General features: G+C 44.4%; 1 protein-coding gene across 21 annotated transcripts in view; it reads left to right on the top strand.

Annotated features, from left to right (window-relative positions):
- Positions 1-14,186, top strand: part of LOC106562963 (formin-binding protein 1) — a 103,618-nt gene that overhangs the window by 49,665 nt on the left and 39,767 nt on the right. For all 21 annotated transcript variants that reach the window (XM_082958099.1, XM_082958096.1, XM_082958095.1 and 18 more), the window contains exons 3-4: positions 3,942-3,998; positions 4,155-4,302. In XM_082958099.1, the coding sequence (XP_082814225.1) occupies positions 3,942-3,998; positions 4,155-4,302 (205 nt within the window). The remainder of the gene's footprint in view (positions 1-3,941; positions 3,999-4,154; positions 4,303-14,186) is intronic.

The following is a 14,186-nucleotide window of genomic DNA, read 5'->3' as shown; positions in this document are numbered from 1 at the left end:
CTGTTATATGGTCTCTGGGCCTGAACATGGCGACAGCTCTCTGCTGTTTATGAAATATCTCACAGATGGTTAGCACCTCTGCATCAGCTATTAGAATGGACTGCTCAACAAGACAAACACCTCGCTCTGCTCTGCAGATAACATGACACTACAATGCATCAAGAGACATTATCAAAAGAGAAATGGTCGAAAATTAGACCAGATGCATACAGTGAGCTCAAAGTATTGGGACAGTGACTCATTTTTGGCTGTTTTGACTCTACTCTAGCACTTTGGATTTGAAATGATACAATGACTATGAATGGATCGTGAATAAGGATGAGTGAGAAAGTTAGACAGAAATATCGTACCCCCAAGACATGCTAACCTCTCACCATTACATTAACAGGGGAGGTTAGCATTTTGGGGGGGTATGATGTTTGTGCGGACAGTCTGTGCGTTAACCTTATAGTCATTGTATCATTTCAAATCCAAAGTGCTGGAGTACAGAGCCAAAACAACAACAAAATTGTCACTGTCCCAATACTTTTGGAGGTCACTGTATTTAAAACCGTGCATGATATAGTGTGTAGACAGACGGCATGGCTGGCTGCACAATACGCAGTGCACAGTACCATTAGGCCTACCATTTCACCAAACCAAACAGCATGCGCTGGTATAATCTAGGTTAAATCCTCCTCCACTGTACCGAATGGATAAACACGCACAATGTTTCAATATAGTACAGAAGGCTACAGTGCATTGCGTTTCCTCCCCCAAGCACAGTAACACACATTGGCATAATCCACAGTACAGTAGAGTACAGTCGGCTAAGGACTATCATTGTGCATACTACTAAGAAGAATGGGGGTGTGGGTGTTACAAACACACTGTCTAGAGAAAATGACACAGTATCACCAAATATGGGGCACACACACACACTGGTCTAATCCTTGTTAAGTCTTATGAGCACCCCCTGTCTGTCTGTGTGTTGGTTAAATACTCTATGGAGGAGGAGGAAAGCCAAATGCATTTTGAAATGACATCTGGCCATGAGAGGCAGCCAGGGTAAAAGCAAGAGAGAAAACGAAGAAGAGCGGGGGAAGAGGTAGATCTGCCTGGCAACAGAGCAGACACCAGGGGAGAATAGTAGGGGGTTGTGGTGAAGGGGAGAGAGAGAGAGAGCGAGAGAGCGAGAGCGAACGAGCAGACATGCTGTAGTGTTTTTACCACATCCATGATTCGTTCATTCATTTTTTTAAACCCATCCCATGCGTGGCATTTAAATGCTAGTACTGTCGAGGAGGAACTCATAGGCCTATGCATGTCTCAGTGGCAGAGTTAGGCCTACATGGTAGTCTAATAGTGACCTTTGCTACTGTCAATGGCCATTACAGTTGTCGTACCAGTATTATTAGTATTGCCTCTATTATATTGCTGCAGTAGCTTAGTCGTTGAAGAGGCAGCAGTCGTTTCATATCTTTTTTTCCCCCATTGACCATTAATATTAATAACCACGACGTCGCAGGGGTTCTGTTGATATTCTAGTGTTTCTATTGACCTTCATTGTGCTCACCATGTGCGACCTGACCTCTATTCCCAATGAGAGGGTTAATGGTCCAAACATCAGCATAGTAAACAACACACCATGCATGAGTGAGAAGACCTAGCTACAATATGCGGGGTCCAAACGCACCAGGAAAGTCGTGAAGAGGGCACGACAAGAGAGCATCCTGACCGGTTGCATCACCGCCTGGTATGGCAACTGCTCGGCATTCGGCTGTAAGGCGCTACAGAGGGTAGTGGGTAGCAGCCCAGTACATTTCTGCGGCCAAGCTTCCTGCAATCCAGGACATATATACTAGGCAGTGTCAGAGGAAGGCCCATGAAATTGTCAAAGACCCAAGTCATAGACTGTTCTCTCTGCTACCGCACGGCAAGCGCTATCAGGGCGCCAAGTCTAGGTCCAAAAGGCTCTTTAACAGCTTCTAACCCCAAGCCATAAGACTGCTGAACAACTAATCAAATGGCCATCCGGACCATTTACATTGACACATCCCCCCCCTCTTTGTTTTTACACTGCTGTTACTCGCTGTTTATTATCTATGAATAGTCACTTTACACCTACCTACATGTACAAATTACCTCGACTAACCTGTACCCCAGCACATTGACTCGGTACCGGTACCCCCTGTTATTTTATTGTGTTAGTTTTTATTTAAAAATATGTACTTTAGTTTATTTAGTAAGTATTTTCTTAACTCTGTTTCTTCAACTGTCTTGTTGGTTAAGGGCTTGTAAGTAAGCATTTCACGGTATATTCTACACCTGTCGTATTCGGCGCATGTGACAAATAACATTTGATTTGATCTACGCTCTTTACAAGGAACACATGTGCTCCGAAGTTGAAAAATGTCAGTGCACACAAATACATTTAGGAGCACAATGAAAAAATATTTCAAGTAATGAAGCTAGAATCCTTCATTTTTCGAGGTGTACTGGTCCTCCTAAATAAAAAGTTCCAGGTCGCACGGCAAAATATTTAGGTGCATATGCGAGTAAAATGGTGGCATAGTGGAGCCCTGATATGACTCACCATTCTCTGCCTGGCTGCCGAGCAGCATGCCTCATTGCTTCCTGATTCGCTCTGCATCTGTCTGCTGAAGTCTAATTGGCTTGTGTGGTGTGTTGCCGTTTCTAGGTGGATTCTTCTAATTGGTTTACCTGTTTTTATTGGCTGTCTGGTAGAGTCTACTGTACATACACTGAGTGTACAAAACACCTACTCTTTCCATGACAATGACTGACCAGGTGAATCCAGGTGAAATCTATGATCTCTTATTGATGTCACTTTGTTACGTCCACTTCAATCATTGTAGATGAATGGGAGGAGACAGGTTAAAGAATAGTTTTTAGGCCTTGAGACAGTTGAGACATGGATTGTGTATGTGTGCCATTCAGAGGGGGAATGGGCAAGACAAAATATTTAAGTGCCTTTGAACGGGGTATGGTAGTAGGTGCTAGGCGCACCGGTTTGAGTGTGTCAAGAACTGCAACACTGCTGGGTTTTTTGCGCTCAACAGTTTCCCGTGTGTATCAAGAATGGTCCACCACCCAAAGGACGTCCAGCCAACTTGAAACAACTGTGGGAAGTATTGGAGTCAACATGGGCCAGCATCCCTGTGAAAACCTTGTAGAGTCCATGTCGCGATGAATTGAGGCTGTTCTGAGGGCAAAAGGGGCTGCAACTCAATATTAGGAAGGTGTTCCTAAAGTTTTGTACACTCAGTGTAGATTGAGTAACCTACTGTGTGTGCGTGCATGTGCGGAGTGCGTGCATGTGACGGTTATTAAACTGTGTGACATATAGCAGGTACAGAGCTATAACCAGAAATAGGTGAGGAGCTGCGCCGACTATCGCTAGCAAACAAACACACAGCGAGAGAGGCTGACAGAGGGAAAGCGACAGGGGAAATGAAGGAGACAGAGTGAGGGTTAAAGAGAGGAAGGAAGAAAGGAAGGAAGGAAGGAAGCGAGAGAGACAGAGATTTTGTCCTGGCCAGGTCACGTGGTCTGGAAAATCTTCTGGCCCTAACCATAACCCCCCCTTTTCAGCATTCTACTAGTGCTGGCTTGTTCTATTCTACTCACTCGTCTCATGCATCTTCTTGGTGACTGATTGTGTATTCATGGAGGATGGAGGATGGATGTGGGGAGGGGAGGGGGGCAATGGTATAAAGCACTCTGGCAGATTGAACAGTAGTGGATGATCCATTGGCACAGTGACATGGACATCAGTAATGGAGGAGGCATACAGTAGAGTTAGGGTATGTTCAGCCGCCTGCTGTCCTATTGTATCAACCCAATGGGATAGTATACCTATTGTTAAAATAGTAGAAACTAGCCAACATATTGTTACTCAGTACTGAAATAACAGAGCTATGGTTCTTCTCTCCTCACAGGAATCTATCAAAGAAGTATCAACCCAAGAAGAACTCAAAAGAGGAGGAGGAGAACAAGTGAGTTTGAGACTTTGCAATGCGACCATTGCAAATCATTGATAGTTTTTTTTTCTTCTTCAATGAATGACACTATTTGAGCATGTTGTCATGACACATCAATTGCTGTGTCAGCCCCTCCTCTGACATCACTTTCTGTGACCTCTGACCTGTCAGGTACACGTCATGCCGGGCCTTCCTGTCGACACTGAATGAGCTGAACGACTACGCAGGTCAGCACGAAGTCATCGCTGAGAACCTGACCTCTCAGATCATCACAGAACTTTTGCGGTACCTCACGGAACTCAAGGCCGAGAGGAAATCGGTGAGACCACACTTCCTGTTTATGTTCTGATGCCCTCCATGTACTGTATATTATTTTCTATTCGACTCTATTATTTTATACAGTATGTGATATCTATCTTCTATTTATTTGTTCCCATCCATTGATCCAGCCATCCATCTCTCTGGTCTGTCTCTCAGTAGACTGTCGGTCAGTGAAGAGGCGACTCCGGGATGCTGGCCTTCTAGGCAGAGTTGCAAAGAAAAAGCCATATCTCAGACTGGCCAATAAAAATAAAAGATTAAGATGGGCAAAAGAACACAGACACTGGACAGATATATGGCTTTTTCTTCGCAACTCTGCCTAGAAGGCCAGCATCCCGGAGTCGCCTCTTCACTGTTGACGTTGAGACTGGTGTTTTGCGGGTACTATTTAATGAAGCTGCCAGTTGACTTGTGAGGCGTCTGTTTCTCAAACTAAACGCTCTAATGTACTTGTCCTCTTGCTCAGTTGTGCACCGGGGCCTCCCACTCTTTCTATTCTGGTTAGAGCCCGTTTGTTCTGTGAAGGGAGTAATACACAGCGTTGTACGAGATCTTCAGTTTCTTGGCAATTTCTCGCATGGAATAGCCTTCATTTTTCAGAACAAGAATAGACTGATGAATTTCAGAAGAAAGTTATTTGTTTCTGGCCATTTTGAGCCTGTAATCGAACCCACAAATGCTGATGCTCCAGATACTCAACTAGTCTAAAGAAGGCCAGTTTTATTGCTTCTTTAATCAGGACAACAGTTTTCAGCTGTGCTAACATAATAGCAAAATGGTTTTCTAATGATCAATTAGCCATTTAAAATGATAAACTTGGATTAGCTAACATAATGTGCCATTGGAACACAGGAGTGACGGTTGCTGATAATGGGCCTCTGTACGCCTATGTAGATATTCCATAAAAAATCTGCCGTTTCCAGCTACAGTAGTCATTTACAACATTAACATTGTCTACACTGTATTTCTGATCAATTTGATGTTATTTTAATGTACCAAAAATGAACTTTTCTTTCAAAAACAAGGACATTTCTAAGTGACCACAAACTTTTGAACGGTAGTGTACATATGAAATGAGTAAAGCAGTATGTAAACGTTATTAAAGTGACTTGTGTTCCATTATTAAAGTGGCCAGTGATTCCATGTCTATGTATATAAGGCAGCAGCCTCTAAGTTGCAGGGTTGAGTAACCGGGTGGTAGCTGGCTATTTAACAGTCTGATGGCCTTGAGATAGAAGCTGTTTTTCAGATGTCCTTGATTATCTTTTTGGCCTTCCTGTGACATCGGGTGCTGTAGGTGTCCTGGAGGGCAGTCAGTGTGCCCCCGGTGATGGGTTGGGCAGACTGCACCACCCTCTGGAGAGCCCTGCGGTTGCGGGTTGTGCAGTTGCCGTACCATGCGGTGATACATCCCGACAGGATGCTCTCAATTGTGCATTTGTAAAAGTTTGTGAGGGTCTTAGGGGCCAAGACAAATTTCTTCAGCCTACTGAGGTTGATGAGGTGCTATTGCGCCTTCTTCACCACACTGTCTGGGTGGGTGGACCATTTCAGATTGTCAGTGATATATAGGCCGAGGACCTTGAAGCGTTTTACCTTCTCCACTGCGGTCCCGTCGATGTGGATGGGGTGTGCTGCCTCTGCTGTTTCCTGAAGTCCACGATCAGCTCCTTCGTTTTGTTGACGTTGAGTGAGAAGTTATTTGCCTGGCACCACTCCGCCAAGGCCATCACCTCCTCCCTGTAGGCTGTCTCGTCATTGTTGGTAATCAGGCCACTACTGTTGTGTCGTCTGCAAACTTGATGATTGAGTTGGAGGAGTGCGTGGCCATGCAGTCATGGGTGAACAGGGAGTACAGGAGAGGGCTGAGCACGCACCCTTGTGGGGCCCCTGTGTTGAGGATCAGCGAAGTGGAGGTGTTGTTTCCTACCTTCACCACCTGAGGTCAACGGTTCACCATCTATGAATGGTTCCTGGTTTGGGTAGGTTTTAATAGTCAGAGCGGGAACAACATCCCCTATACACTTCCTGTTGAACTCAGTCACCGTGTCCATGTATATGTCAATGTTAATCTCAGAGGCTACCCGGAACATATCCCAGTCAGCGTGATCAAAACAAACTTGAAGCATTGATTCCGATTGGTCAGATCAGTGTTGAGTAGACCTTAGCACAGGTACTTCCTGTTTGAGTTTCTGCCTATAGGAAGGGAGGAGCAAAATGGAGTTGTGATCTGATTTGCCGAAGGGAGGGCGGTGGAGGTCCTTGTAGGGGGAGTTACAGTGGTCGAGTGTTTTAGCAGTGCAGGTACTACAGTCAATGTGTGATAGAACTTCGGTAGCATTTTCCTCAAATTTGCATTGTTAAAATCCCCAGCTACAATAAATTCGGCCTCAGGATATGTGGCTTCCAGTTTTCAAAAAGCCAGTGTATTTCCTTGAGGGCCGTCGTGGAATCGGCTTGAAGGGGAATATACACTGCTGTGACTATAACCGAAGAAAATTGTCTTGGGAGGTAATACGGTCAGCATTTGATCGTGAGGTATTCTAGGTCAGGTGAACAAAAGGACTTGAGTTTCTGTATGTTATCACAATCACACCATGATTAGTTAATCATGAAACATACACCACAGCCTTTCTTCTTACCGGAGAGTTCTTTATTCCTGTCTGCGCGATGTACTGAGAACCCAGCTGACAGTTTTTCCGGAGAGAGCCATGATTCCGTGAAATAGAGTATGTTACAGATGTCGCTCTGGAAGGATATCCTCGCCCTGAGCTCGTCTACTTTATTGTCCAGAGACTGAACATTACGTACTAATATACTCGGAAGTGGTGGATGGTGTGCACGCCTCCTGAGTCGGACTAGAAGTCCACTCCGAATACCTCTTCTCCGCCGCCGCTGTCTTGGAGCAGCCTCTGGGATAAGTTCAATTGCCCTGGGGGGTACGAACAAAGGATCCAATTCTGGAAAGTTGTATTCCTGGTCGTAATGCTGGAGAGTTACCGCCGCTCTGATATTCAAAAGTTATTTCCGGCTGTATGTAATAACACAAAAAACTGTTCTGGGCTAATAATGTAAGATATAACACACAAAAAACCCGAAATACTGCAAAGTTGCTTTGGAGCTGCGGTTGCGGGTTGTGCAGTTGCCATACCATGCGGTGATACATCCCGACAGGATGCTCTCAATTGTGCATTTGTAAAAGTTTGTAAGGGTCTTAGGGGCCAAGACAAATTTCTTCAGCCTACTGAGGTTGTCAGCTGGGTTCTCAGTGCAGGGCTGCCGTGTCTGTTGGCGCCATCTTATCTGGTTGTCCATTGGTCTATGTTTGCGGTCAGTCTTGCTCTTCTACACTACTTACCCTTAAACATACAGTTTATTTTATAGACAGTAAAACGTTCAAGCTTTATCCAGAAACCCAGACACACTTGCCCACAGGAAAGAGAGAGAGCGAGGCCTATCCCATCCGCTTGCCCTATCCTGTACACTGAGGTCATAGTTGTGTCAAGATACTGTAGATACACAGCCAGCCCCCCAAAGACTGGCCATTGGGCCAACACATGACTCTATGGGTGTGTCCCAAATGGCACCCTATTCCCTATATAGTGCACTACTTTTGACCAAAGATAATAGGTACCATTAGGGTTGCAGCCTATGACTCCTTTAAATGGAACAAATCTATCATTTAGAGGTTATTTTTCTCTTATAAACCCCCTTTAAACACATTTGTCTTTCCCATTGTAAACATGCATTAAGACAGTAGTAATATCTTAGTTAGGATTCAAGGAAAACAAAATAGAGGCCACCTTTAAGACATTAGTTTTGGTCAGAGGCAAGGGGAAACTACTCAACTAGAAAAAGAGCAGTTTGTCAGAAAAACTGTCACGGCCCATCATGTCACGGAAGCTCTGCTAGGGAATACATCAGAGTTGAAAACTGTAAAGAGCTGCAGGTCGTCAGTGGCTGACATGACCTTTCCCACTGACCTCGCTAAGCATGTGTCTACACACCACACAGTCAAGGACAAGACACTGTATGCCCTCCCTCTTGAGCTTCCCTAAAAAGACCACAGCAGGAAAAGGACTATTGATTCAGCCATTTTTTTCCTAAGCTCAGTTAGAACAACATAGAGATTGCGACCTCAGAGAGGGGGATTTCCAGGGAGCTCTTCTAACTGTCTCTTGAGTTTGTTTGAAGATGAATCCTCAGGCCCTCGGGGTTTGCCCTGGTCTGTAGACTTTGGGTCTGGTTTGATCTAGCCAGGCTTGGCTCAGCCTGGGTCTGGCCTCAGGTCTGGGTCTGTCTATTGTCTTGCCTTGTGTTTGGCCCCGCTCCCAAAGGATTGGCCCTCATGCACTAGAAATGTTCCCCTCAGACTGCCTGCAGGATGCTATTGTGACCGACCTACCCACGTGCACACCCTCCTTTTTTCCCACCTCCTCCATCTCTCTGCTTTTCCCAGGGCAGTTTGCTCTCTTTATTTATTCACCTCTCTTTTTTCCAGTCTTTAATTACATTTCTTACACATACACACTCGTCACCTGGTAGTCCGTCATCCATCTTCCTGCTCAATTTAATAACATTTGGCTACAATCATAATGTTGCCTTGAGGACTGCCAGCTAGCCTCGTATCTAACTCTAAACCAACAAATGCCCACATCCAGAGATAGTGGGCATTAGATAGCCTCTCTGTAAGCCAACATTGAAGGGGCTTTTCCCTCCCTCACCCCATCCCATAGCTTTTGTCAGTTTATTGGTTTTAAGGACAGTAAATTGTTTTTATCTGCATGATAGAGATGACTGATGTAACGTCTGCTTCCAAGTCACACTCTCAAACACATAGATCCCCTGAACGCAGCCCCTGAACACAGTCGGAAGTTTACATACACTTAGGTTGGAGTCGTTAAAACTTGTTTTTCAACCACTCCGCAAATTTCTTGTTAACAAACTATAGTTTTGGCAAGTCGGTTAGGACATCTACTTTGTGCATGACCCATTTCCAACAATTACAGAGATGATTTAACTTATAATTCACTGTATCACAATTCCAGTGGGTCAGAAATTTACATACACAAAGTTGACTGTGCCTTTAAACAGCTTGGAAAATTCCAGAAAATTATGTCATGGTTTTAGAAGCTTCTGATAGGCTAATTGACATCATTTGAGTCAATTGGAGGTGTACCTGTGGATGTATTTCAAGGCCTACCTTCAAACTCAGTGCCTCTTTGCTTGACATCATGGGAAAATCAAAAGAAATCAGCCAAGACCTCAGAAAAAAATTGTAGACATCCACAAGTCTGCTTCATCCTTGGGAGCAATTCCCAAACGCCTGAAGGTACCACGTTCATCTGTACAAACAATAGTACGCAACTATAAACACCATGGGACCACACAGCTGTCATACCACTAAGGAAGGAGATGCGTTCTGTCTCCTAGAGATGAACGTACTTTGGTGTGAAAAGTGAAAATCAATCCCAGAACAACAGAAAAGGACCTTGTGAAGATGCTGGAGGAAACAGGCACAAAAGTATCTATATCCACAGTAAAACGAGTCCTATATCGACGTAACCTGAAAGGCCGCTCAGCAAGGAAGAAGCCACTGCTCCAAAACCACCATAAAAAAGCCAGACTACGGTTTGCAACTGCACGTGGGGACAAAGATCGTACTTTTTGGAGAAATGTCCTCTGGTCTGATGAAACAAAAATATAACTGTTTGGCCATAATGACCAATAATGGCCATAATGATATGTTTGGAGGAAAAAGGGGGAGGCTTGCAAGCCGAAGAACACCATCCCAACCGTGAAGGGCGGGGGTGGCAGCATCATGTTGTGGGGGTGCTTTGCTGCAGGAGGGACTGGTGCACTTCACAAAATAGATGGCATTATGAGGCAGAAAAATTATTTGAGGCAAAATCTCAAGACATCAGTCAGGAAGTTAAAGCTTGGTCGCAAATGGGTCTTCCAAATGAACAATGACCCCAAGCATACTTCCAAAGTTGTGGCAAAATGGCTTTAGGACAACAAAGTCAAGTTATTAGAGTCGCCATCACAAAGCCCTGACCTCAATCCTATAGAAAATGTGTGGGCAGAACTGAAAAAGCGTGTGCGAGCAAGGATCCTACAAACCTGACACAGTTACACCAGCTCTGTCAGGAGGAATGGGACAAAATCCACCCAACTTATTGTGGGAAGTTTGTGGAAGGCTACCTGAAACGTTTGACCCAAGTTAAACAATTTAAAGGCAATGCTACCAAATACTAAGTGTATGTAAACTTCTGACCCACTGGATATGTGATGAAAGTCCTCATGTGTATCATAGTTTTTGGCCATCCTCACTAACAACGTTTTTTACCTATTCCCTGCCTGTACTTTAGCCTATCAGATTTCCTGTCGTCAACCTCTTGCCTGATCTCACAGACTACGTTATTAGCCTTTTCCCTGCCTGTACTGTTACCTTTTTGGAGTCTCTGTGTATGACCTTCTGCCTGTCCCTGTCCCTGGACCCAACTACCTGCCTCCTCCTGTGGTCCTTTGCAAATAAACACCTGCTGCACCCTGCACTTGAAACCAGCACTCTGTCTCCCATCGTATTCTTTACAACTGACTCTGTTCTCCAGTATTCAGCTACAGTTTCCTATTATTCCCTCTGTAACTAACCCTAAGTCAGTCATACCCTGGTTTATTGGCCCATAGAGACACTGTCTGGGGCTCAATTCTGGCTCTTTGTTCAATGTTGTCATTATTTCCTTATTGATAAGAATACTACAGCATGTGGAAGTGGCTGTTTGTTGTGCTATCAGGTTGTTAGCTTGTTTGTGGAGTGCTGTAACCTGGTGGTCAGTCTGTTTTTAGCTCTGTCTAGCAGCCAACTTCCTAGTTGTTGTCATGCCAAACACGCAGCAGAAACAGACTGGAACAGGTTGTTGTACAGAGCACCTGTGTTGTGACAGTGCTGTTGAAAATAGAACGTTATGTCTGTGCATGTCGATAATACGCGAAGCCCGAGAGCTACACATGCTTATTCATAATTTATGAGCGTATCTGTGTCTGTTTGCTAGTTTGCTTGTAGTAACATAGTATTGGCTATATGAAGCATCAGAAGAAGCAGTCTAGAATGGAAATAGGTGGCCTTCTTCAGAGAGACCCTCTATGCTAAGCGTTTGGCCCAGAGTAAGTAGCCTAATATGTATAGATACTGGACTGTTATTTAGCTGTGAGGGAATGGGAATAAGTTCTGCCTCTCTTTTAATCTTTTGGACACATGCAATCATTAACACAATCATCAGTGTCTACTGTAGCCATTTGTTTTGCTATAGAAACAGACTGATATCTGCAGACATAGACCGACAGAGGGATTAAAGGATGGTTGAGTCACTCTTGTCTACGACTGGCCCTCCTGGGGGCTTACAGTGGCCTACTGGCCTTTCAGTGGGACAGCACAGCACAGGTATAATCGATCTACAGCACAGACTGATAGGAGTATTAAATGAATACCCTAACCTCCATTAATTCCACAGTTACGGAGCTGGGTTTTGGACTGGAACCCCCACCTCCTCTCCTCCCACCCTCCCTGCCTCCCTCCCCCTCCTCTTCATCCTCCTTCTCCTCCCATTTCTCCCTGTTTGAACCCTCAGAAAGCCCAGCTCTGGGGGACAGGGGGAGGTGGGGAAGGGGGCAGACGAGGTGAGAGAGGGTCAGTCCTCCTCCTTCCCAGATGCTTCTGAGCTTACGGTATACAGCAGTCTCTCCACTGGGAGTCAGGCCAGGTGGGTCTGGTTTATGTAAGATATCCATCTTTATGGTCTTAGTGCTGTAGTAGGCCCCTAGAGGTAAGAAGAGTCACTGCCGCCTCAAAGTAGGTGCCGCACATGGACACACTTTTACATACAATTAGGCTAAATACATACATTGAAATATGTGTACACAGAGTTCATTGAGTCATGTAGAGTGGGAGATTTGAGCGACACATTTGAGTGAAGCATGCTGGTCTAGAACATTAATGCTGCCATAAAAACATAGCACAGCACAGTCCATATCCAAGGGTGGATGAGGCTAGCCAGATGACAACACATGGTGTGTATAGAGCAGGCAGGGTTAATATGGGATGAGACGGCTAAGTCTCTGAGGCCTTAGTAGAGTTGCTGAGTTTATGCTGAGGAATCATTAAGATGGTCACTCAGCAACAACACACAGCCTGCCCTGAGTAGCAGACCTGGGTTCAAATAGTATTTCAGGTATTTCAATTACTCTTCAATACATTTAAAAACAGGTTTATTCAGATAGCCTTTATTTGAGAAAAATAAGTAGTTGAATATTAGAATGCATTTGGAAAAACACTTGGAAAGTATTTTAAAATAGTAAAATACACTGACTCAAATATACTCCCATACTTTTAACCCAGGTATTTGAAAATAGTATTTTAAACCATTTTTGAAAAATACATTCAAGTACAATTTGGTTGACTATTTAAAAAAAAAAAAAAAAAATCATTCAAAGACTAAAATAAAAGTACTTGTTTTGGGCTGTGTATTTGAAAATACTCAATACACAGAACAAAGTATTTAAATAACAAATACTCAAATACACATGTATTTGAACACAGGTCTGCTGACTAGCTGACTGTCCTCTATGGACCTCCATGCCCTGCCCCACTCAGAAGGCTTTAGCTGCATGCTGTAGCGTAATAAGGGCCTGGAAAGACCTTGTAACGACTGTTAAACGCTGTCGAGAGCATCTGGGATTGCTGATTAGTTGGACTACTTGTAGATGTCCTGATGGGCTTCTGATGGTATTTTAATGTATTTCTGTGTTGTTATATGAAGTAAACATGCTGGCAGTAGCGCTGGGACTAGATGATTAGTAAGCACACTTGTAGAGGTCTTGATGATGGGTCTCTGATGATTTTATCAAATTAATTGCCTGATCTGTTTAGGCCTATTTTGAAAAAAAGAACCTCACTCTAGCAGTGTGTTTGGGGATAAGAGGTTGCCCAGAAATTTTGACCAGACCACAATGTGACAACTGTCCACATAGGCCATAAAATTTTAACAAAACCAACTGTTAGAGATGTGAAAAAATGATTTAAAAAATCTGTTGAAAAATTAAAAGGGAAAAACAAAAGGGTCATAAATGTCCTTGGCTAGCTTGGCGAGGGACACAGCTCTCATTCATCATTGGAAGACAGTGCAGCTGAGTCGTTGAGAATGTTTTGTATCTGGAGCTGGTCTGGAGGCTGGGACAGTCTGCTTTGCTCTGCCTGTTACGTTCCTCTCCTGTTGTGTGGAAAGATAAATAAAAACCAAAGAGAGGAGGTGGAAGAGGAGGGGAGCAGAAGGAGGACATGGATGAGGAGAGGGGAGGAGGAAGAGGAGGGCTGAGGTCTCCTGTTGTCTCCCCCCAGACAGACCCAGACTCCAGTCATAAATGACTGCTCCTCACTGTAACTCTATACTGTCTGAAGTGTCCTTCAATGAGCTAAACATGAAGGGTAGTGTTTCACTATGTTTTCATAGCGTCTGATATGTCTGTGTCTGTGCAGACACACTGGTGGATAAATTGTGGGTCTTTATATCCGTCAGTCAGAGTTAGTGTATGTGTGTCTTCGATAAGGTTAGCTGCACTCGGGTCACTAATTCTCCAGACCTGACAGTGAAAAAATGTGCACCTGCACACTGATCATAATAGCTGGTGCCAGAGACACAGAGAACCCAATAATACACATCTGATCCTCTTGCCCAGTCCATCTATTCCCCACTCCAGTCCCACAGCTCCCACCATAATACATATCACTCAGAGAGAATGATGATTGGACTCATGAGCCTGGCATGGTGTGTGTGTATGTGTACACGTGAGAGAGAACCAGGGAGAGAGTGTGTGTGTGTGTGT

This window comes from Salmo salar, chromosome 11 (genome assembly GCF_965601325.2).
Source record: "Salmo salar chromosome 11, fSalSal1, whole genome shotgun sequence".
Lineage (NCBI taxonomy): Eukaryota > Metazoa > Chordata > Actinopteri > Salmoniformes > Salmonidae > Salmo > Salmo salar.
The sequence above is the reverse complement of the archived record's forward strand: the minus strand, read 5'-3'. Positions and strand labels throughout refer to the sequence as shown.